The sequence below is a fragment of the Scyliorhinus canicula genome, chromosome 1, assembly GCF_902713615.1.
Source record: "Scyliorhinus canicula chromosome 1, sScyCan1.1, whole genome shotgun sequence".
NCBI classification, from domain to species: domain Eukaryota; kingdom Metazoa; phylum Chordata; class Chondrichthyes; order Carcharhiniformes; family Scyliorhinidae; genus Scyliorhinus; species Scyliorhinus canicula.
In genome coordinates, this window is record NC_052146.1 from 230,329,495 (window position 1) to 230,355,669 (window position 26,175).

A 26,175-nucleotide genomic window follows, 5' to 3' on the forward strand; every position below is an offset into this window, starting at 1 on the left:
CAAGAACTTGAGTTCTCTCATTTTCTTTCTCTTACCCCTCACATGAGGGTGCTGATTGGTGCAAAGGAGCTGTCAATCATTTTGTCCTCGCCAAAGTGGTGGCTGTCAAGATGTTAGCTGAGACGGTGCGTGTCATAGAACATAGAACAGTACAGCACAGAACAGGCCCTTCGGCCCTCGATGTTGTGCCGAGCATTGTCCGAAACCAAGATCAAGCTATCCCACTCCCTGTCATTCTGGTGTGCTCCATGTGCCTATCCAATAACCGCTTGAAAGTTCCTAAAGTGTCTAACTCCACTATCACAGCAGGCAGTCCATTCCACACCCTAACCACTCTCTGAGTAAAGAACCTACCTCGGACATCCCTCCTATATCACCCACCCTGAACCTTATAGTTATGCCCCCTTGTAACAGCTACATCCACCCGAGGAAATAGTCTCTGAACGTCCACTCTATCTATCCCCCTCATCATCTTATAAACCTCTATTAAGTCGCCTCTCATCCTCCTCCGCTCCAAAGAGAAAAGCTCTAGCTCCCTCAACCTTTCCTCATAAGACCTAACCTGCAAACCAGACAGCATCCTGGTAAATCTCCTTTGCACCCTTTCCAATGCTTCCACATCTCTCCTATAGTGAGGTGACCAGAACTGCGCACAATACTCCAAATGTGGTCTCACCAGAGTCATGTACAGTTGCAGCATAACCCCGCGGCTCTTAAACTCAAGCCCCCTGTTAATAAACGCAAACACACTATAGGCCTTCTTCACGGCTCTATCCACTTGAGTGGCAACCTTCAGAGATCTGTGGACATGAACCCCAAGATCGCTCTGTTCCTCCACATTCCTCATAACCCTGCCGTTGATCCTGTAATCCGCATTCAAATTTTTTCTACCAAAATGCATCACCTCGCACTTATCAGGGTTAAACTCCATCTGCCATTTTTTGGCCCAGCTCTGCATCCTATCAATGTCTCTTTGCAGCCTACAACAGCCATCCACCTCATCCACTACTTCACCAATCTTGGTGTCATCAGCAAATTTACTGACCCATCCTTCAGCCCCCTCCTCCAAGTCATTGATAAAATTCACAAATAGCAGAGGACCCAGCACTGATCCCTGTGGTACACTGCTGGTAATTGCTCTCCTGTCTGAAAATTTTCCATCCACCATCACCCTCTGTCTTCTATGTGATAGCCAGTTACTTATCCAATTGGCCAAATTTCCCTCTATCCCACACCTCCTTACTTTCTTCATGTGCCGACCATGGGGAACCTTATCAAACGCCTTACTAAAATCCATGTATACGACATCAACTGCTCTACCTTCATCTACACACTTAGTTACCTCCTCAAAGACTTCAATCAAATTTGTGAGGCAAGACTTACCCTTCACGAATCCGTGTTGACTATCCCGGATTAAGCTGCATCTTTCCAAATGGTCATAAATCCTCAGCAGTCATTTAGCAGTCTTTTCCAGTATGGGGAGAATTGCAACTCAGAAATGTTGAGGCCATTTGTAAAAATGTACACCGTTTGCTTCAATGTCTTCAGATAACTTTGCAGACATTAGGAGAATTCCTACATGTTGTGTCCACCCATTGAGGCACCAATGCATCATATATTTTTTACGAATGGCTTCTATGATTCTTGAATGCTTAAGGTATAGCTATAATTGTGTTACATTTACGCATATGCATTTGGGGGAATGGGGATAGAAAATATAGCCAGATATTTTGGATGCTGGAATGTGGGCTGTAATTTCCTTTTACTTTTTCCTTATACATTACATAGACTGAGAATCATGCGGGCAGTGCTAAACACCAATAGCAAACAGTCTTTAACTGTCCATTCATTCCTCCCTATAGCAGTATTAACTATAGTTAATTGTGAGATGTATATGTGCAACTGAATTGAGCCTCATTTGCTCCCCAAGACCCATCATTTTCCTTGGAGTAAATGGGATAGAATTGTGGCCCTTAAAGTCAATGTGGAAAGAATTCCAAGTTTTTGTAGCACTCCAATCATCTCAGGTTGAATCAGGAACCTGTGTTCTCTAACCTTGGGAATTACTCTTTAGAAAAGGACATGTTTTCAATTATCTGTGAATTCCATTTCACGGGTACTGATTACACTGGCACATTTTGGTGTTAACCTGAGACACTATACCCTCTGCACCCAATATTGGTTCAAAATTAGTTGTCTGATATCTTAGGTCCAAAGTTGCAGAACATTGAGAAGCAGTTCATGTATATCCCTGTCAATACCTGTTGAAGAAGAGGGGTTAAGTTTATATTGATTTTGTTTTGTAATTTCAAAATATTTTGGAAAAATTCTAATTAAAATAATTTGGCAGCAATAAGAAAAGAAAAGAGGATCAATAGGTGAAATAAAACAATACTCTTTTAGTGACATGAAATGGGGGGGGGGGGGGGGGGGGGAAAGAGGGGGAAAGCCCTGAGAATGTATTGAAGTTTGAAGTCTTGAAGTTATATTTTACGCCCAGAGTAAAAGAGAGAAATGTTTTTATTTCATTGCATTGCAATATGTACATGTGAAAGCGTTAAATTGGCATGAATTAATTATTATTTTTAACAAGTTATGAGGTTGACTTAATTATTATATGTTCGCTGTAGATGAAGAGGATGCCCCCATTTCCCATCCCCTCACCTGCAGATGGGAAACCTGTTGTGAGGGTAGATATTGTTACATAGAACATACAGTGGATAAGGAGGCCATTCGGCCTATCGAGTCTGCACCGACCTACTTAAGCCCTCACTTCCACCCTATCCCCATAACTCAATAACCCCTCCTTACCTTTTTGGTCACTAAGGGCAATTTATCATGGCCAATCCACCTAACCTGCACGTCTTTGGACTGTGGGAGGAAACCAGAGCACCTGGAGAAAACCCACGCATACACGGGGAGAATGTGCAGACTCCGCACAGACAGTGACCCAGCGGGGAATCGAACAAGGGACCCTGGCGCTGTGAAGCCACAGTGCTATCCACTTGTGCTACCGTGCTGCCCTTGAACTTGAAGCATTTTTGTGATTCTGAATCTGCTGATCTTGTTGTGGACCTTGGAGGAAAAAAGCTAATTTTATAATGATTGAATGGCATCTCTGCTAAATTTGAGCCATGATGTGGAGAGGTACACGTAGACCTAGATTTCAAATCTCATTGTGGTCATTAGTGGAATCTTTACTCAACAATTGGTTAGTAAAGTGATTGTATGTAGTAACCGTATTGTATGATGCTTCAGTATGTGCCATTGTTAGTTATATTTTATTATTCATAACCTTAGTTTTCCCTTTAAGGAACTTTTATTTTTCTTGAAATAAGATATATAACTTGTGGGTGAATGCAAATCTACTGTTTTGCAAATGTTTTTCTCTCCAACAAGAGTTTGTGTTAAATGTTACATTCAGGATAGGCTTTGGCTCCAGTGCTGGACCATGCCACTGTCTCACAGGTGTTACCATTGCAATGGAACTTTTCATCTACATATTTTTCTGTTGCTCAGAGTTCCTTTCGCCTGTAGTACAATATGACTCTTCCATTTCTTTGTATTTAATAGTATTTTCGTACTTTTGCACCAAGTGCTTTCTATAAATGTCGAATGTTGGTTGGACAGCTTTATCAATTGAGTTTCTAGTGGCAAATGTGAAATGTTCACTTTTTGAGATTGTGATTTGGCCTCCCATTTCACGAGGGAATGAAACACCGTTGGGTGAAATTTCTTCCCGTTTTCTTTTGCCCATGTGTGTTACAGACAGGAAATGCTCCGAATACTATTGTTGTCTTCCATCTGTGTGATATGTAATTGACTGAAGGCTGTATTGGAATGGTCATCCAGCACCTTGCAGTGTGTAGTGGGAAACTCTTATACACCCCATGTAGCAGATGGGATGCTCAGTTTGCTAACAATAAGAGTTGTTCTAAAGACAAGTCTGCAATGTGTTGATGTTTTTTTTCACTTGTTGACTCTGCTTTTTGCTTGACACCAGTTTATTGTGTGTTCTTTTTATTTTAACTTATTTTAATCTAGGAACAGAAGTCTAACTCGGTTCTCCTGTCTTCAAACCAGTAAGACACCGATAGATAGCCTCTTGATTAATGTGATCTGGTTTATGGGGGGGAAGGCAGGAAAATGGGGATGACAAACATATCAGCCATGATTGAATGGTGGAGCAGACTTGACGGGCCGAATGGCCTAATTCTGCTGCTATGTCTTGGGGTCTTATGGTCTAAGAGAAAATTGGGAAACAAATCCAGTGCTTCATTGTTGTAGTGGCCAGATCGTATAACATGCCAGTGGTGTTGAGGGTTGGGGTTAGTAAGTTGCCCATTATTCATTGGGGCACGGTAGCAAGGGGAAGCATCAAAGGATCTATAAAATGGCTCCAAGATCTTTAGTTGCAGAATTGAGGAAGAACTATTGAAAACTGTCAGTTCTCATTGGCTAAATTATTTCTTTGCGGGGTGGGTGGGAAGGGAGAAAAATAATTGTTTATAATATAGAAAGGAGCTGATATGTGGATGTGATAAGATACTTTTTGCATAACCGGGAAAAAAGAATCAGTGAATATAAAAACTGCAAGTCGCAAATGCAATTTGAAGGAATATGTCCCAGCATACGGAGTAATAATTCAAGAGGGGTTAAAGAATCTCCCAATTGATGCCAAGGTAAGGGGTTCGCAAGAATAGCCTGCGATATTCCACTGAGGGCAACTGAATGGACTGTTGCACTGTTGATCTACAAGTTGCTTATCATCACATAAAGTTTATATGCATGATATATAGTAACTATATAAATAAGACTGTGATTGGAAATTCTACCCAAACCCTACTATGGTGAGCATTGTGTTGTAGTTAAGGTTATTTTATCTGGTTTCTGCATTAGTGTAGAAGCCATAAATGGTGCGTGCTCTGTTGTATGTCATGGTGTAAAGCAGACGGCTGTACTGAGGAGCTACTGTATAATATTTTCTGGCAGCAAAAAAAGCAGAAAACCTGCTTGTCTGGCTACTGCTACAATGTCACCAGTGTGCTCAGCACCATGGGAGAGTTTTAATCCAAACCTCCTGAAACGTCTGCCTGTGTTACCAAGAACAATATTGCCAGAGGCACCTGCTTTACTTGAGCTGAGTAAAGTTCAGATCTAAACATTACTTTAACTTTGCCTGCCGTTTTGGTTCAGTACATGAATGTGACTCGCCCTCTCTAAAGGGAAAGGTGAGGACTTGTGGCCTTTTAGGCTTGATTTAAAACATGTTTTCTTTTCCCAGTTTTCTCCCTTGGTGGCAGATACTCATCTTGGGGGGTGATTCATGAAGCCCTTGGATGCCTTGCCCAAGTGACTGTTCCTTATGTAGAATGTTAGATGGTGATTTTTGGCTGGCTATATGATAGTTGTGGGATACCACAGCCAAACCCAATTCTGTTGCCTTGCAAACATACATTTTTGGGCAGAAGTCGCTGGTTAGCAACCAGATTTGCAACCCTGCCTCATGATGCTCCCCCCCCCCCCCCCTTGCCCAGATCACAGGTGATGTGGCTATTGTATTAACTGACACTGCTTCTCTGATGGAGCTGAGCTAACTCAACACATAACGGGGCTTTCATTTGTTTGGTGGCACAGTACTTTATTGCATAGTTACTTTACTCAGTGAGCTGTGCCAGGAAACTGTTCCAGATTGTATTTATAGGGACAGATTTTTCTTCTCTTCACTTCTGGCAAGATGGAGGGGGGGGGGGGGGGGGGCTCCTTAGGAGTGCCGAGGGTTCAAAATTCAGCCCCCTTCCTGAGGGTTATGGGTTGAATTGAATTTGCAGTTCCAGACAAGGAGGTTGAAACAAAAAGGCTCACGATCCCCAGAGGTCTTGAAAAATGTGCATGGGTCCATGTTTCGAATTAATGTTTCTCCTCTCCACTGATGATACCTAATGGATTTGTAGTTTCTGTTAGCTGGAGTGAAAAATCTATTCCTCATTAGGCCAAATGTTTTTAATGCAATGTGACAAATGCAGCATTTTTATACTGCGTGTTGCATAGTTTGTTACCTTGGTACTCCAATTTGGCATAAAATGTCCCACAGGCAGTGAAAATGGTGGCTTCGAATCAGATCTAAGTGATAGCAAACCATTTGTTCTAACTATTATGGATGTGGGATGACTTGGGTCACGTTGGGATCCTCCCAATACAAAAACTATAATAGAGTAAAGAATAGTTTGTGAATGTGATGAATGAGTAATGGTGCATGCCACCATAACAATTGTGGCACATTAGTAACCTCCTTTCATTCACTTGGCTACAAATTTGTTGATTCAAAGTGCTGAATGTGAAAATTTCCAGTCATAGTTTTGATAAAACTTTGGAGGATGCTGCTTATCACATAAAACTGACTAATTTTAGTACATTTATGCTGTGGTTGTTCTACTAGAATTCCCAACAAGCCATTCTTAAAATGTTTGTTTTCTCTTTAAATAAAACGTGTTATGGGACATCACTGCAAGGAGAGCAGGTCAAAACATGTTTATACTCATTAATTTGATCTTTTAAATTTGTTGACCTCTTCAAGGTAAAACATCAAACTATATAGAGTATACGAATGCGTGCTAGAGCTTTTTCAGTTGTTTTCTGTTATTATAGTGCTTTTTGTTCTTTCTGACCAATTCTTTTTTTTCTGTTTCTTACGTTGACGTTTTTTGCTATACTTAGAATGTCAAATCCTTTCAGACGGGAGGTTGCTTTAGAAAACCTGTATACAAGCTGGAAAAGTAAGTACAAATTATTCCCATCCCCTGCTTTGTCCGTTAATTTGTTGTTTTAAACAAAGGCCTGGATTTTTGGAGAGTTGTGAAAACTCCACGGTGTATCCAAAATGACGGATGGAAGTCCTGACCTACATCTGTCAAACTACTTTCACTGGGGAGAAGGATCAGGGTGGGGAAGGGGCAGGCAGTATCTCATATTTGGGAAACTGAAACTCGGCAGGGCCATTTAAAATCAGTGCTGAGTTTAAACAGACCCCTTTTGCGTTGGAGGAAGGGTATTCTTCCGGAGTGAGTGAGTTATAACTTTTAGAGTCAATGTAAATGCTTTTGAAGGGCAGATTAGTGTGTTGAACTGTCAAGCTATTCAAATCCCCAGCCCTTTAAAAATTGAAAAAAAACACTGCCTGCCTTTGTCTGTGAAGTTGAAAAAAACAGTTCTCGCAGATTCAATAGCTCTTTGTTTACATAACTTAAGTGCTCTCACTATTAATGCTTGACTGCTTTCCAAAACCTAGCGCAAAACCTATCGCAGTGGAGAGGTTGTAAGTTCAAAGTTTGATTGATAGTTCAAAGAAATTATTAAAAGAGTAGCTATATTTGATGTGGGGGTATGAATACAAATGTTTATCTTTATAAGGAATAACGTATTTGGGATTTAAATGCATGAATGGGATTTCATGAATTATAGTTTATTCATATACTTTAGTGAAGTCTGTAATAGATAGAGCTTTATTTTGTTTCAACTCAGTGTGGCTCCTGAGGTCTGTTCATGGTGGATACTGGATATATAGGCATAGGGGCTAGCTATAAAGGGCTATAGGCCAGCACAAGTTGGCATAGGGACTACAAGGGGTCCTGAGATGTGTGAGGAGTTGGCATTGAGGTTGTGGAAGACCATTTGGGATGGGTGGGGCAATGGGATGACATGGATGGGCATGGTGCATAAGGGCTCTAAAACCTAATGTTTGAGAAAACAATTGGGACCAAGTGCCAGAGAACCAAGGTTTTAACCAGCCCACTTTGCATTTGGTAACTCCTGCGGGGCCACCTTCTTTTTTTAAAATATAATTTTTATTGGAATTTTTTACAGAAAATATAAAACATAACGACAAACAATGAAATGCAACAAAATAACCCATAATAACTGTAACACCCCAGACCGTATCGACGCATGTATCACATCCCCCACCCCCTCAACCACAATGAACAACAAAAGAACTTAAAAATAAATTTAAATTAAATAAACAAACATAGTCATCGTCGTCCCCCCCCCCCCCCCCCCCCCCCCCCCTCCCTCCCCCCCCGGGTCGCTGCTGCTACTGTCCCCGTACACTATCGTTGAGCCAGAAAGTCGAGAAAAGGTTGCCACCGCCTAAAGAACCCTTGTACCGACCCTCTCAGGGCGAATTTGACCTTCTCTAGCTTAATGAAACCCGCCATGTCATTGATCCAGGTCTCCACGCTTGGGGGCCTCGCATCCTTCCATTGTAGCAAGATCCTTCGCTGGGCCTCTTTCGCCTCCGGCACTCCCGGCTCCACCCCAACCCCAGAAATCGCGAGTCCCCATCCTGGCTTGACCCTGGATCCCACCACCCTTGACACCGTCCTCGCCACCTACTTCCAGAACTCCTCCAGTGCCGAGCATGCCCAGAACATATGGGCATGGTTCGCTGGACTCCCCGAGCACCTGACACACCTGTCTTCACCCCCAAAGAACCTACTCATCCTCGTCCCAGTCATGTGGGCATGGTGCAGCACCTTGAATTGGATGAGGCTAAGCCGCGCACACGAGGAGGAAGAATTAACCCTCTCCAGGGCATCAGCCCATGTCCTGTCTTCGATCTGTTCCCCCAGTTCCCCCTCCCACTTAGCTTTCAGCTCCTCTACTGACGCCTCCTCCGCGTCCTGCATAACCTTGTAGATATCAGATATCTTCCCCTCTCCGACCCAGACCCCCGAAAGCACCCTGTTTCTCACCCCCCTCGCGGGAAGCGAAGGGAATCCCTCCACCTGCCGCCTAGCAAATGCCTTTACCTGCAGATACCTGAACATGTTCCCCGGGGGGAGCCCAAATTTCTCCTCCAACTCCCCCAGGCTCGCAAACCTCCCATCAATAAACAGGTCCCTCAGCTGTCTGATGCCCGCTCTGTGCCAACCCTGAAATCCCCCATCAGTGTTCCCCGGGACGAACCTATGGTTCCCCCTTAACGGAGCCTCCATCGAGCCCCCCACTTCTCCTCTATGTCGCCTCCACTGCCCCCAAATCTTGAGGGTAGCCGCCACCACCGGACTCGTGGTATACCTCGTAGGAGGGAGCGGCCACGGCGCCGTTACCAGGGCCCCCAGGCTTGTATCTCCACAGGACGCCCTCTCCATCCGTTTCCATGCTGCCCCCTCCCCCTCCATTACCCACTTGCGCACCATCGACACATTGGCCGCCCAATAATACCCCGAGAGATTGGGTAACGCCAGCCCCCCCCCCATCTCTACCCTGCTCCAAGAAGACCCTCTTCACCCTTGGGGTCCCATGCGCCCAAACAAAGCTCATGATGCTGCTAGTCACCCTTCTAAAAAAGGCCCTAGGGATAAAGATGGGCAAACACTGAAAAAGGAACAAGAACCTCGGGAGAACCGTCATTTTGACGGATTGCGGGGCCACCTTCAATCTGCTGCTGGGGGCCCGACTCCATCCCGCCATTGGGGCACTTTTTCCTGAGGTAGGCGTGATGAGCCACAAAATGTCCAAGCACTGCGCACCCACCTTGAGAGTGAAAATCCAGGATATAAAATCTGCCTGGCTAATGTTGTTGGAGCTCTATTTTAGGATTTGTAGGTCATGTTTGTTTAGTTAAAAGGAGGCAGTGATTGACACCCCATTTGGCAATATAAAATATGCAAGTGGCATCACCGCCCCTCCAACAGGCTGAAACCTCTGTGGTTCCACTTCCTATTTTAATGGGAAGTGAAGCAGCTGGGTCATATAAACTATAGTCCCATGCGGTGGGGTTTTCAAGAGTGAATCCAATATTAAGTAAGAGCCCATGCCAAAACCGCATTCCAAAGGCCTTTGAGGGTGCAGACTTTTTTTGACCGATGAGAGATGGAATTTTTTTTTTAAAGAATAGATTTATAGGATGGGCCATGAGAATAATTCCTTGGGGAGGAGTCAGCCATTGTAACCAAGCTGGAGAGGTCAAAATTCAGGGAAAGAATTTGAATTCTATATGAAAATACACAGAATTATCGCACAGCTTCTGCATTTCTAAAATTTTCTTTTTGTTTTGAGTGCAAAACATAGTTGGCAGTGACCTCTGTGCTCGTTGCTGTTGACACCATAGAGCTTTGTCTACTGGGGTTTATGCAGGTGTTTGAAATGTGGAAGCAGAAGTGCTTTAAATGGTAGTTTTGCAGAAACCGGGTAACCAGTTTAGCAGAACTGTGCTCATTTGAATGTGATTCAATCAGACCCACCCCCACAAACCTACTTTTACCCTTTCTTGCATCTCTGGTTTATCTGACTTTAACATAGCTCTATTACTTCTGTTCAAAGCAATTGTCCACCTGAGACAGATAAACTATTCCAAGTCCTGCTCAACTACTGCAGGGCAAAACTATTGTAGGCAAAGGGTAACTCACAACCTGACCCACTGAGAGCTCATTGTTCATTTAAGAAAAAGTTAAGAGAGACTCTCTTTCTGCCCGCCGCCGCCATCCGCACCTCAACTCCGTTGCCTGTCCTGCTTCTCTGCCTCCTCTACCCCCTTTATCTAATTTGCCCCCATTCCCCCCTCCAACTGATGTTTCCCAAGAAAGCTCTCGCATAAGTCTGCCAAGAGAGTGGGAATTTGGCACTAGGCTCTGTTCATGCGCAGATAACTGGGAAATCCATGTTAGCTTCTCCTCTGCTTTGTGCTATGCTTAATTTAGTGTCCCTCACCCTCTCTCTTCTTCCCTCGCACTACCCTCCACTGCAGAGGCTTGCATTGTATGATGTGCTTCAGAAAGTTAACAGAAAATGAAATAAATGTATCATTGCTCCATTCACTGCGTTCTGACCATTCACTCCTGTGAAGGATTCCATAAGTGCCTACGGCATTCAGAATCATGAAAGAAACTCTGCATATACAGTCAGAACTACATAAGATAGGTGAAGGTCACAGTTAAAGAAAAATGTCCTGTTTTATTTCCAACAATATGGCTACAATATTGATCTCTGTTTACCTCTGGTAATTTTCATTCCCTCTGACAATGTGACCTCACGTGATGTAATTGTTACTTTGTTTCTCTTGTTCTGAAATAGGTGTGGTTCTGTGATTGTATGGGGCTAGCCATACAACTTTTCTCCCAGTTCCTATGTTCTCAGCCACCATCTCCATTCTCTCATTACCGCCATCTCCATATTAGAGAATGCAAACTTCTCAATTTAACAGCCTAGGCAAGATCTCAGTCAATACATGAAGCCAAACCTACTTCAGCTGTGACTCAACTATTTTTGGCATGTGTCTAATGCTCAACCAATTGAACCAACAAGTTATCTGTTGTGGATTAGTGTCCTTTTAAAGACAGGTGATAACCATACAAATGGTTATTAGTATAAATTTTTGTTCTTTTGAAATTTACAAATATTGAGATAAGAATTGGTCAATATCTGCTCTGCCCCATTTTTTATTTTGAATTGCAGATATATTAGATCAGAATCATGCATTCATACAAACAATGTCTTGTGTTTGCAATCCTGAGCAATCGAGAGTTACGATGTTAGACGATGCTTTCAACAGACTAGGATTAGGATAGAACATACAGTCTTGCGCACAATGTAGCTGGCTTCCATAGCAACTCTTTGAGTCACAAATGTTCGATCCCAGGACATGAATGCTTTTATTGAGAATATAATTCATTATGCGAAGGAGAGAATTATTCTAGTAACTCTGACCTGAGTGACTTTTAATTTTATATTAATTCATAATTTCCCCATGTGTCTTTCTTTCATGTTCAAATCTTTTTATTTTCATGCATGGAATAGGTAATAGAGATATTTGCCAATGTGTGCCTTTTCTAACTGTCAGCTAAGTGGGTTTATCAAGGTTTTCCTCTAAGAATGATTTTAGGTCAACAAAAAATACTGCGCCCTGTTCAGAGTTCCGCAAAGCCTGAGAGCACGCAAAGCCACTCCATGCAGTACCAGATTTCACCTTCTCCTCGATGGAGGAATCTGAGATTAATACTGTGCTTAATACTTTGCACAAAACTCCTTTTTTTCCTATTGTAGAAACGTTAGCCTATTTATTTTTGAATAATTAAACCCTCTGTTATATGAGAGAATGAAGGAGAGTCTTGTGAATGTGTTTAAATGTTTGTTAATATTCACCCTCTGTTATTTAAAGGTCTAGAGAGAATATTTAGTCCTGATTTCTGAAGGCTTAAAGCACTGCACCTGAACAAGTCTATTTTTAGGTCCAAAGTTGTTTCCTGAATAAATTAGTCTGTATTTCAGCTTTTACTAGCTCCAGTCCTTTGTACGCTCTTGATCAAAGTTTGCATAGAAATGCAGACACTAAATTTGTAATGCAAGTTCAACTTGAAGGGAAGAAAATTAAGGCAACATCTGGAGACGAGAAAAAGTACAAATCAAAAAGTCAGATAATGAGGGTGTAATGTTCTTCAGAATAAAGCTGTGTTTTGTTGTACCGTGGCTGTGCTGGGTCCATCTAAATCCACTGCCTGTATAATGTGTGTTTGCATTACCAACGGTCATCATTGCAGCGCAAAATAACAAGCACCTGTATGCAGTGCTGATTGAAAGATTAAAGAAAAGGTGGAGGCTGCAATCCTGGAAGGGCAGGGAGTGCTGCATGAATTAACTTGGTTGAAATGTTTGTCCAGCCTGAACTCAGCCCGCCCTGTTACTGTAGCTGCTGAATGATTCTAGGTCAGCCAGCTGCTTTTGGGCTGCCTCAACAGTAGCTGCAAGTCCCAACAAATCCTTGGCTGTGGCTGGCCTCTCATATTGCTGGTAGAACTGCTAACCTGTGCTATATGTGACGAATGGGAATATTTAATTCAAGCTACTGTCTTCCACACCTCTCTCATTAAAACTAATTGCTTGTCACTTTCCATTGGAAAATATAGACTTGTGAATGGAATAAACTAGATGCACAATTACATTTACTGGAAGTATTTCTTTTGTCCCTGTATTCTTTTCATTATTGGATTTTACTACTTTATTTTCCCGAAAGCCACTTAAAAATAAATGTTTTTTTAAATGTAATACATTAAACACCATAGTGATCTTCATTCTTGTGGGAAGGTTAACTGACCTCACCTAAATGGGTATATTTAGTCACCTCAGTGTAAGCTATTTCAGGATGGCTTTAGGGAGTAAACCGAGTGCAATGCTGGGCTAAACTTATCACTGTAGTTAGTTGAAGAATTTTATTGAGCTTTAGAAATTTACAAGTGATGTTGAATCATTTCATTTTGTTAACGCAATACTTTACGTCACTTCCCGGACCAGTTTAAGTCAGTTGGCTGGACAGCTGGTTCGTGATGCCAAGCGAGGCTAACAATGCAGGTTCAATTCCCGTATCGGCTGAGGTTATTCATGAAGGCCCCGCCTTCTCAACCTTGCCCCTCGCCTGAGGTCTGTTGATCCTCAGATTAAGTCACCACTAGTCAGCTCTCCCCCTCTAAGGGAAAAGCAGCCTATGATCATCTGGGACTATGGCGACTTTACTTTCCAGTCACATGTTTAAGATTGGTAAGATTGTCAATATTTAGAAGAAATTATGGAATATGGGCATCCCAGCTGTTTGTTGATAAAGAACCATTGCCATTAGAAGTATTTGCATGAGGAAGATGGTAGCAGGGAAGAGAATGACAAACTTATCTCATTTGAATAGTATAGTTGTCACCCAAAGTAGCTTTTTAGCATAAGGAATCATTATTTACCCTCATCAGGCATCCTTAGTCTATCTAGCAGAGTGTGAGGGAGATAAAGCTGAGATCAAAATGTTTTGTTAGGCAAGGTAAGGGATATGGAAACTATGTAGGTAAGTGAGTTTGAGGTGTAGACCAGCCATAATCTAACTAAATGGTGCAATAGGCTCGAGGAGTTGAATAGGCCTATTCCTATTCTATTGTGTCTATACTCAAATTCCCAACCTGGGTTTTTTCTTGTTGTGCAAAACGCATTCTATTATATACTTAGATTTGCATATGAACCACAGTTATTTTATCTACACGTTGATGTGGGAGTGAGGGCACCAGGTGCAACTCTGGATTGAGTCCCCAGCACAGTTTAAATTCACTTTTTTTGAAGTGCAAAAACAAAAAGAAATTTATTTTTGAAATAAAATTTGCAATTTAAGAGAATTTTTAAAAAGCCACATTTCAGTATAACATTAAGTGCTGTAACTGAGCTACTGTACATGAGATTTAATCCCGCTCCAACATTTTTCTTTTAGAAAAGTCCAAGTCAAGTCAAAGCAACCTCAACTGTAGGATAATGGTTTTGACTGATTGAGGAATTGCAGAGTGCAGTTGTGGTATTGTTGCTGTGGTTGGAAATGCTGCCGAGCCACAAAATTCCAGATCTGGCCTTTTATGAATATTGTGTAACTTGATTGGTGTTTTGTTTTCTTCACCAGAGTTTGCTCAAAGGTCCATTTACTAATAATCCCCGCTTTATGGTCACTGTTCAGAATCAGCAAGTGTAGCAGCAAAGACTAGTCGCCTCATTTAAAACTGTGGCAATACCTATACAACCATCTTTGGGGGAGCGAACTAAACAATCCACAAAAAGGAAGTTGAAATAAAGTTACAAAACTACCTACCTGCTTGAATATTTTCTATATTCAGTGTTAAAAGCTTGTCAGCATCCAGCTGCTGTTGTCTATTCCTGTACATACAGCCCTTTTTGGGTTTCATAAGCCTCTTCAGGACTTGCTATACGTTGTGTAATTAATACCAAAGCTGTTACTTAGAGCTTCCTATTAGCACAAACAAGGAAGGGGAAATTTGTAAATTTTTATTTGTAAATCCACAAGCAAGGTGAAATGGAAGTACCTGTTCTGTTATGGAACAATTTCTGTTCATATTCTGTATGTAAAACCCAGCACCTGAAAGTGCAAGTTATGAAATCTTCATTTGAGTATTGTTGAAAAAAGAGACATGCTATCATAACTTTTTTTCTTGCACTTATCAGAACAGCTTGTAAGAAATTACCAACTGTAAAGGGGAACAACAATTTACAACTTGGTTATAATTTAAAAAAAATAAATTGAGTAATAAATTACATTGGTAATTTCTTGTGAGCAGTCCTGATTATTGCAAAACGAAAAGCTTTGATAACATCTCTTTTTTTCAGTAATACTCAAGTTCTGCACTGCCAAACGACTATAAATCTTTATTCCTTTTGGAAGCTATAAACACCTTTCTCTCTTTAAAAGAACATGTTTCCTAATCAAAAGTTCATATCCAAAAAAATTAACATCTCTCCTTTATTAAATATTTATATTGTTACTCGCTTTGTCCTTTTGAATTCTCAGCAATTGAACTGCCATAAAGGGGGAGGGTGAAGACAGTTGTGAAGCACACTTTGCATATAACATCTATAAGGCTAGTACTTAGGTTTGGAAATGGTATGCAAACTCTGGGTGCGATCCAATGGCCACACTGCGCCCGAAAAGTAGCTTGCGCAGATTGGCCGTTGAAAGCTGGGAGACACCGCGAGACGTTGCAAGGGGAATCCTGCCCTCAATGGTCGGGATCACTTTTTAACAAATCTGCATATTAGAGCAAGGCAGTAAGCCTTAATTTAATGTGCAGATTCCCGAGGTTTTTGAGGCTTTGGGATTCAATCCCTTTTTCTCGGGCGAGCGCGGTTTACTACTGGTCCCCACAAACGGGGACCAGACAGAATGGCACTCGTGAGGGCCTCCAAGGGGATTGGAGGTTCCCAGATGAATGCCATTTGGGCAGGGTGGTGACCACCTGGGTGCCAGCCTAACACTCCCAACTGGCAGGGACATTGCCAAGGTGCCAGGGTGGCATTTTTTGCGCACACACGATCAGGTTGGGGGGACGGCGTGTACTCTCCCGTGTTGCGTTCGGGTTGGGAGTTTCGGAGATCGGGACGCCATTTAAAGATGGTGTCCCGATCTCTCGCTACAATGGGGAGTTCTGGCGGGTGGAACTCCTCTTTGTAAAAAAACGGGGCTATGGGCGCCCTCCGCCCGCTCGTTCCCCGTTCAGGCCCCTTATTCAAAGCGAGTTGCATTGAATAGCCATGTGTTTCTCGGCACGGCGAGCGCCGGGAAACACGCAGCTAAACGCGCCCACTTCAGGGACTTTGCTCCCTTTTGGGAAGATCGTGCCCTCTGTTCCTGAACTACCTGAGTATTGAGATTTGAATGCAATGCCTACTCTACTGATGTACAAGACTAGGCTGCGTATCATTGACCTGAAAGCAATATTTGGCTAATTAGTGATTTAATGAATGGTCCTTCGGTCTCCTGATTAATAGTCCTTGTTCTTAATATTCTCATTGGCTGCTTCAGAACTCATGAATGAAAAGCCAGTTAAATGAACTGTGCAATGATAATTCTGATGAAATTGACACAGTGATTTAAACAAAAATTGTTTTGATTCTGCAGTATGGTTTAAAAGCAACACTTAATATCACATCCACTTGGCAATGGCAATCCCACAGACAATAATAAATACCTGTGAGAGAGTTGGAACGCACTAACTTGATAAGGGGTTCAGATGACATAATAAATTTGAGAGGAAAATTTAAGCAGTTGATGAATGTTGTCTGAATTCATGGATTATTTTCGCAATTTCAACTTGCTTCTGGTCATGGCCGGGATTCTCCCCTACCCGGTGGGGTGGGGGGTCCTGGCGTGTTGGAGTGGCGTGAACCACTCCGGTGTCGGGCTTCCCAAAAGGTGCGGAATTCTCCGCACCGTTGGGGGCCAAGCCCTCACATTGAGGGGCTAGGCCCGCGCCGGAGTGGTTCCCACTCCGCCGGCCGGCGTGAACGGCCTTTGGCGCCACGCCAGCTGGGGCCGAAAGGACTTCACTGGCCAGCGTAAGTCCGTGCATGCACCACCGGAGTGTCAGCGGCTGCTGACGTCATACCGGCGCATGCTCAGGGGAGGGGGTCTCTTCCGCCTCCGCAATGGTGAAGACTATGGCGAAGGCGGAAGAAAAAGAGTGCCCCCACGGCACAGGCCCGCCCGCCAATCGGTGGGCCCCGATCGCAGGCCAGGCCACCTTGGGGGCACCCCCCCGGGGTCAGATCGCCCTGCGACCCCCCCCATGACCCCGGAGCCCGCCCGCGCCGCCAATCCCGCCGGTAAGAGAGGTGGTTTAATCCACGCCGGCGGGAGAGGCTAGTGAGCGGCGGGACTTCGGCCCATCGCGGGCCGGAGAGTCGCCGCGGAGGGCCCGCCGACTGGCGCACCATGATTCCTGCCCCCGCCGAATCTCGGGGGGCACAGAATTCGGGACACGGCGGGGGCAGGATTGACGCCGGCCCCGGGCGTTGGTCGGAGAATCCCGCCCCATGTCCTTCTACTAAGAAGGGATCAAAAAGATATGTCCATGAGGATCATCCTAGTCAATTCCTATGGTGTTGCATTGGGAAATGAGCCTTAAGTAATTTTCAGGCATAGTGCAATTTAAAGAAAAAGCTAAATGAAATCTAGCTGCACAGATGCAATTCAGTAATAGATGATGTCCTTATTTTCTATAATACTTCGATTTTCTGTTACTATTTACAGTTAAATAGCAAAAAGTACCACTGTTTGGTAACTTGAATAGACTAATTATTTTGGCACTGTCCTTTTTATTTTTATTTGTTCGTGGGGTGAGGGTGGCATTGACAAGACCAGCGTTTATTGCCCATCCCTAATTTTGCTTGAATAGGTGGTAGTGAGCTGCCTTCATGAACTACTGCTGACCATGTGGTGTAGAAAAGCCCACTAGACAGTTCAGGCGAAAGTTCTAGGATTTTGATCCAGAGTGAAGAAACTGTGATATCGTTCCACGTCAGAATGGTGTGTGAGTTGGGAAATTTGCAGATAATGGAACACTGTGCCTGTTTGCACTGTGAACACTGTGTGCCTGCTGCCCTTGTTCTAGGTGCTAGAGACCAGTGAGTTTGGAAGGTGCCATTGAAGGAGTCTTGGTGAGTTGGTGCATTGCATCCTGTAGATGGTACACACTGTTGCCAAGTTTAACCAGGGGTGGAGGTTCTATATTTGTGCTCAAAATGGTAGCCAGCCTTATCTCCAGTATTTGGTTTTCTATCATTATATGCAGCAAAAACAGCATTTGACAAATTACAGTTTTAAAATAATTATTTCTAAATTATGGCAACCAGAATAACACTTTAGCCTAAAGACTGATCAGCAGGACAACATCTTTGTTTATTTTTATTAATATTGGCAGGTTGTAGTGCAATTAAACTGCAATTAAACCAGGAAAATGCCAGCATTGTACAGACATAGTCAGCCAGTGCTAACCACTGTGCCACCATATGCCAGGGATGAACCCTGGTTCGATGAAGAGTGCAGGAGGGCATGACAGGATAAACACCAAGCATACCTTAAAATGGGAATGTCAACCTTGTGAAGCTACAACATAGCCAGACAAAGGAAACAGCACAAGATAGGCATAGCCAAGCTATCCCACACCAAAGGATCAGATTTAAGCACCATAGTCCTGCCATATCCAGTCATGAATGGTGGTGGACAATTCAACAGCTCACTGAAGGAAGATGTTCCACAAATACCTCCGCACTCAATGGTGGGGGACCCCAGAACAAAAGATAAGGCTGAAGCCTTTTCAAGTGTCTTCAGCCAGAAGTACTGAGTAGATGATTCATCTCCACCTTCTCCTCCCCAGCATCGTTGGTTCCAATCTTCAGCCAATTTGATTCACTCCATATGATATCAAGAAATGGTAGAAGAAATTAGGATGGAGCAACAGCTATAGGTGCTGACAATGACAATGATGTGGCAATCATACTGGCAATCGTGCGCCAGAACTAGCTGCACCCCTAGCCAAGCTGTTCCAGTAGGGTTACAACACTGGCATCTACCAGACGATGTGGAAAATTGCTCAGGTATGCCCTGCCCACAAAACATAGGACAAACCCAACATGGCCAATTACCATTCTATCAGTCTACTCTCAATCATCAGAAAAGTGGTGGAAGAGGTTACTGACGGTGCTATCAAGCGGCACTTGCTCAGCAATAACCTGCTCACTGATGCTCAGTTTGGGTTCCACCAGGACCACTCAACTCCTGACCTCATTTCAGACTTAGACCTGAACTTCAGAGGATGAAGTGAGAGTGATTGCCCTTGACATCAAGGTAGCATTTGACCGAGTAACGCATCAAGGGGTCCCAGCAAAACTGAAGTCAATGAGAATCGGGGAAACTCTCCACAGGTTGAAGATAGTTGTGGTTTTTGGAGGTCAATCATCATAATCCTAGGACATATAGGAGTTCATCGGGGTAGTGATGTTCATGGCACACAAGTGCCAGACAATGACCATCTCCAACAAGATAGAATCTTACAATCGCCCATGACATTCAATGGCATTACCATCTCCAAATCCCCCACTATCAACATTCTTGTGCTTACTATTGACGAGAAACTGAACTGGACCAGCCATATAAATACTGTGAGTACAAGAGCAGGTCAGAGGTTGGGATTTCTGTACAGAGTACCTCCCTCCTGACTCGCCAAAGCCTGTCCACCATCTACAAGTCAAGAATGTGATAAAATACTTGCTTGGATGAATGTAACTCCCAACAACACTCAAGCTCAACACCATTGAGGATAAAGCAACATGCTTGATTGATACCCCATCTAAATCTTCTATATTCACTTCCTCCACCACTGATGCACAATAGTAACGGTATACCATCTATAATATGCACTGCAGCAACTCATCTTCAACAGCATCTCCCAACATCCCGAGTTCAGTCACCTACAAGGAGAAAGACATCTCTTGTGTGGAAAATCGCCATCTGCAAATTTCCCTCCAAGTCAGACACTATCGTGACTAGGAATTGCATTGTCTGTCCTTCATTGCTGGGTCAAAATCCTGGAACTCCCTCCCTGACAGCATTGTGTGGGTACCTAGTCCACATGGACTGCCATGGTCAAGAAGTATGTGTTATTAATCATTTTCTAAATTTCAATCATTGTTCATAGTAACCCCTCAGTCCCTCTGCTCCTGCAACCCCTTAAGAAATGTATCCTCTGTTTTATATCGCCCTTCCTTGTTCTTCCGACTAAAATGTATCATTTCACACTTTGTATTAAATTTCATGTGTCATGTCCAGCATTCCTCCTGCCATCTATCCCCTCTTAAAGGTTGTTATTATCCTCCACAGTTAACAATATTTCCAAGTTTTATGTATCAGCAAATTTTGAAATTGTGCCCTGTGCATTTAGGTCATTAGTATATATCGAGAGAAACAGTGATCCTAAAATGGACCCTGGAGAATCCCACTTTAAATCTTCCGACAGTTGGAGCAACAACGTTCACCACTATTGTTTCCTTTTTTAAAATAAATTTAGAGTACCCAATTCATTTTTTCCAATTAAGGGGCAATTTAGCATGGCCAATCCACTTACCCTGCACATCTTTGGATTGTGGGGGCGAAACCCATGCAAACATGGTGAGAATGTGCAAACTCCACACGGACGGTGACCCAGAGCCGGGATCAAACCTGGGACCTCGGTGCTGTGAGGCAGCTGTGCTAACCACTGCGTCGCCGTGCTGCCCCACCACTATTCTATTTCCTGTCACTTGGCCAACTTTGTGTCCATGTTGTCACTGTCCCTTTTATTCCATTGGTTTCAACTTTGCTGACTCTTGTTATGTGGCATGTTTATCAAACATCTTTTGGACGTTCATGTACATAATGACATATTCTTATTAAATAGGAACTTACAAATCTCTTTTCCCTGTGCCTCAGCTCTCCTCTTTCACTCTGTCTTTGACACCATCTTTATTTAGTACCTCAGTCAAGTCAAATCCCTCATAATAACTACTCAATAGTTTTCATGCAGCTCTGTAATTTGTTTGCAAATTTGTTCCTCAATATTTTTCCCACTAGTTGTAAGCCTATAGAATATACTTGAGCAATGCAACGGTATTTCTGTTGTTTCCTGGCTGTAACCAAATAGACATCTCCAGAACATCCTGTCTCCAGCACTGTAATATTATCCTTAATTAATACTGCAATTCCTCCTACTCCTTTCTTTCCTTCTATATCTCACTGGAACTCCTTGTATTCAGGAATAATTAGTACATCCAGTCCTACCCTTTTAAGAACCAAGTCTCCATTATTGCAATAATATCCTCCCATATGGCTACCTGTGCCTGCAGGACACTAATCTTATTGCCCACACTCTTTGGGTTCACATATATGCACTATAAACCTAATTTAGATCTTATTGCGTTCCCTCCTATTCTGACCCCATTATACTATTTCTTATTTGACATACTATTTGACAAAAAGTCATCGGACTCGAAACGTTAGCTCTTTTCTCTCCCTACAGATGCTGCCAGACTTGCTGTGACTTTCCAGCATTTTCTATTTTGTTTTATACTATTTCTTACTCTCTATGTCTCCTCCAATTCTTTGTGCACCTTGTTTTTCATCCCTATTGTTACCTTCTGGTTCCCATTCACTTGCCAAGTTATATTAAACCCTCCCCAATAGCACCACCAAACAGCCCGGCAAGGACATTTTTCCTGGGTTCAACTGCAACCCGCCTGGCTTATTCATCTTCCATCTTCCCATGAACACGTTGCAATGTCCAAAGATCTGAAGCCCTTCCTCCTGCACAAACTCTCCAGCCACACATTCATCTGCTCTATCCTCCTATTTCTGTACTCACTAGCATGGGTATTGGAAGGTTACTACTTTTCAGTCCTGCTTGCTGGTCACCTTCCTGACTCCCTAAAATCTGCACGGTGGACATCATCCCTTCTACCTTTGTTAGTTGGTATTTTTATGGCCATGACTGCAGGCTGTTCACTCTCTGTTCTCAAGAGTGCTCTATAGCTGTTCAGTGACGTCCTTGACCCCGACCGACATCAGGGAGGCAACGTATCATCCTCATTTGTGTCTGTCTGTTACCGTAACTACGGAATCCCCTGCATCCCTCTGTACAGCTCAGCCAATCGTGGTGCTGTGAACTTAGTTCTGGCAGTTCTAGCACTTCCTAGAGGAACCTACATTCTTACAAGTAATCAGAACAGGTTGGAGAGTGAGATGTACTTCTGGAACTACTGCACTACCTGCCCGGTCTTTCTTGACTGCCTGACAGTCACCCATTCCATCTCTGCCAACATACCCTGAAGCTGTGGAGTGACCAATGCCCGAACGTGTTTACACAAAATTCTCAACCCGCGGATGTACCGCAGTGACATCAGCTGCTGCTCAAGCTCCAAAACCTGGAGCTGGTGACCCTAATAACATGCATAGCTAATCCATCTAACCTGCACATTATTGGGCTGTGGGAGGAAACCCATGCAAACACGGGGAGAAAGTGCAAACTCCACAGTCACCCGAGGTCGGAATCGAACCCGGGACCCTGGCGCTGTGAGGCAGTTGTGCTAACACTGATCTACAGTGAAAAGTATTGTTCAGCGTACCGTCGAAACAGAACATTCCATACATGAATACGTAGAAGATATTATAAATATATAATGTAAGTACATAAACATAAGACACCGGGTGCAGCTTAAGGAATCTAGTGCTACAACTATAGAGAATAAGGGTAGAAAGATCAGTTCGGTCCATAAGAGGGCCATTCAGGAGTCTGGTAACAGCGGGGAAGAAGCTATTTTTGAGTCTACTGGTGCGTGTCGTCAAACTTTTGTAACTTCAGTTCGATGGGAGAGAGAAGGGTCTTTGATTATGCTCCCCGCTTCACAAGGCAGCGGGAGTTGTAGACAGAGTCAATTGGATGGGAGGTGGGTTCGTGTGATGGACTGGGCTGTGTTCACAACTCTCTTTCTTACGGTCTTTGGCCAAGCAGTTGCCATACCGAACTGTGATACAGCCAGATAGAATGCTTTCTATGGTCCATCTCTAAAAACTGGTAAGAGTCGTGGATGTGCCGAATTGTCTTAATTTCCTGAAGAAGTAAAGGCGCTGTCGTGCTTCCTTGGTCGTAGCGTCAACATGGGTGGACCAGGACAGATTGTTTACACTTAGGAACCTGAAGCTGTCAACCATCTCCACCTCGGCAGTGCTTTACAGTGCTTCTGCTGTACTCCCCTACAGGTAATGGTGGAAGTGTCCTGAATAAACTGTGTATCTTCTTAATTGGACCCGAGTCATTTTATGGCAGTACGTATGAGCTTTTGTGAATTTCCACTTCTTCCCCTTGGAATGGATTAATAATCAGGTGCTTTACATATTTTTCAATGAGCTATCTATCTTGCACACCCCACATTTAATTTCAGTCAGAACTTTATCTAATTTACAGGGTGTAGATGGTCTTGTCCTGAAATGTACACCTTCCAAGTGTATGTGCTTCAGAAACTTAGAACATGTTGTGGGATTAGGCCTCTTCATAATTCAAGCAGGCTGTTCAATCACAAAACACACTCCTAATCAATTGCGACACCTGCTTTAGTTTAAATTTATTGCAGTTGGACTTAGCCATTTGGTGTTTTTGTAAACAGTAAAAAGAAATTGCAAAACTTAATGACCTCTAATATGTGGTTTTTAAAAAAATGAATCTTGTATCATGCAGTAACTTATTGAGCCAGGTAAATCAGCATGGCAGTAAAATGTAATTGACACTAGTTGGCATGAATCTTGATCACTGACATGTAGTTTTGGCAGACTTCCTCAGCTGGAAGGATGTGTGTACTTTGTGACATTATAATGCATTTAGAATATTTATCCAAACTGTCTGCTCTTTTGAAATACTGGAAAATTCTTGAGATGTCTTCTGAAACTATGTTACCTCAGAACGGCACAATTGATCATGTCTGCTTGCTCTGGGCTATAACTACCGGTGTTTCCTGTTTGGGAGATGGCTCGCTATATGTAATCTGATCCTTGATTAGTTGTATAAATTAAACATGTCACAAAATTGTAAGATGTGGGGAGGTGGGGGGGAGGCAGCAATAAATGGTTTTAACAGAATGAAGATGCCATAAAAGATTGTTTACGATTCTTGCTGTGTACAATAGCATCATCATCTCTGAATGAGAAAAGGGGTTACTTTGCTCTGTTCTGTGACATTTGTAACTTTCCCCAATTAGGACCCGAGTACAATAACCTCCCACTTAGAAATAACTTTTCAGCTTAAATGTTGTGAAAATGGTCAATGAGTTGTGTTTTTTTCATAAAGATGTATGTAACTAAATCAACTTTGGATAGTGGCAAACAAGATGCTACTGTTGATGAGAACTGCCGATTTCATTTGTTGCCGCAAATGTGAGCCCTTGAATTGTTCAAAAATGATGTCTAAAAGGAAATTATTCTTACTGAAAAGCATTAGCTTTTGTGTTTGTGTAAATGTGTGACAGAATGATGTAATTCGGTTTGCAATGGCATACTTTGCATTGCCGAGCAAAACTGTGTTACTTGCACATGATGTCATCACAATGGGCAACTACTTGTCTTTCTACAAAGTGACAATAGCCATCACATACCACTGCCTCTAGAAATCAGAGACTCAAATGTTTACTGCCCCTTTTAAATGTGTAAATATAAAGTTCAAAATGATTGTTCCATGTGTATTGGCAGAATTCCTATTTAATTGTGATAAAATGCTGGTCAGAGCCAAATAGGGCTGGTTGTTTGATGAGGACTTGCTGTATTTTTTTAAGCATGAAGAAGGTTAATTTTGGCTCCTGAGAGGAGAAAAATGCCAGGAAATAACTGCAGTCTATCAGATCCTGATTAACAAAAACTGCATTTGAGAAGCTGTGATTGCATAATAGAAAGAAACTATGGGCGTGATTCCCCCAAACAATTTCTTTAATTTGTGGCGGGTTTTTCAGGGAGTTTCTGGGCGAGTTCCCCACCGCTATTCACTGACACTTAGTCACTTTTTTGGACCCATTTTGAAAGGGTTTCCCGATCTCTTAAGTGAGCTTGTGGGGCCCCCCACATCCACCACCTATGGGCAATATCACCCCTGACACACACGGACACCCCGTTATGGGGTCCCTGGGCCTCCCTCCACTTCAGGCCCCCTTAGTGCACCCCCTCCCTTCCAAGATCCCCACTCATCACACCCCCAAGCTCCTGGAGGTCCCTACTTACCTGCCCTGCACACCCCTACTCTTCAAACCTCCCTCCCACCCTCATTTCATGGGTTTGCCCCCCCCCCCCCTTTGACAGTGCCACTCTGGCACCCTTGCACTGGCACCCAGGCAGTGCTCCAGCCAGCTTGGAAGTGCCGGAAGACCCCCCCCCCGGGTGCTGTTTCACTTGGTTCATGTTTGTGTGGATCAGCACTGATTGGCACCCTGTTGCAGCCTCCCTGTGGAGGCCGGAGAATTGAGGGAGGCCGGTGTATCCCGAGAGGTCTTAAGTATGTTTAAGGTAGCCCGGCGGAGGATCTTGCACCAATGGAAGGATGCGAGGCCACCAAGCGTGGAGGCCTGGATCTCTGATATGGCGGGGTTCATTAAATTGGAGACGGTGAAATTTGCCCTGAGGGGATCAGTACAAGGGTTTTTCAGGCGGTGGCAGCCTTTTCTGGACTTCCTGGCGGAACGGTAGGGAAATAGGCCGACAGCAGCAGCAACCCGGGAGGGGGTGGGGGGGGGGGGGGGGGGGTAAGGATTGGGGGGAGGGAGAACTGTGCACATGGGTTTGGGGAGGGTGCTATCTCTTTCCCTTTCGTTGTCTGGGTGCTCTTTTGTTTTTTTTAAAGTTTTTGTTTTTGTTCTTTCCTTTTGTTTGAAGTTGCTCTTGAAGCTGGGGGGGTATTGTTCATGGGGTGTTACCGCGGTTGTTTGTTAATAGAGTTAAGATGTTTATATTTTGTATTTTGTAAAAATTTCAATAAAAATTATTTTAAAAAAAAGTATGTTTAAGGTAGGTCTCATGTAGGTTTAAGACCCACCTCCGAGAGCGCTGTTTGTCATGCCCATTTTGGGGCGGAGTTCTGACTTTGACGCCTTGCAGGACCTGGGTGCAGTTTACCTTGTCCCGTGGCCTTCGATGCTCCCGGCAGGCTTCCTCTGGTATCTCTGGGGCCGGAGGGCCCCGACTCATTTGTAGGCAGCACATGCACATTGTGCCGCCCTGTCCCGTGTGCTGACTTCGAGACGCGTCCTCGTCAAATGGGTGGAACCCGGGGTAGATGGTGGCCACCGTCGCCACTCCATGGGACG

General features: G+C 43.5%; 1 protein-coding gene across 4 annotated transcripts in view; it reads left to right on the plus strand.

Moving 5' to 3' along the window:
* Positions 1-26,175, plus strand: part of bcl11aa (BAF chromatin remodeling complex subunit BCL11A a) — a 236,874-nt gene that overhangs the window by 43,875 nt on the left and 166,824 nt on the right. The window contains exon 2 of one of the 4 annotated variants that reach the window (XM_038809232.1): positions 6,718-6,776. The exons of the other annotated variants lie outside the window; for them this stretch is intronic. Coding sequence (XP_038665160.1) covers positions 6,719-6,776 — 58 coding nt within the window. The 5' untranslated portion in view covers position 6,718. The remainder of the gene's footprint in view (positions 1-6,717; positions 6,777-26,175) is intronic. 4 annotated transcript variants of the gene reach the window in all.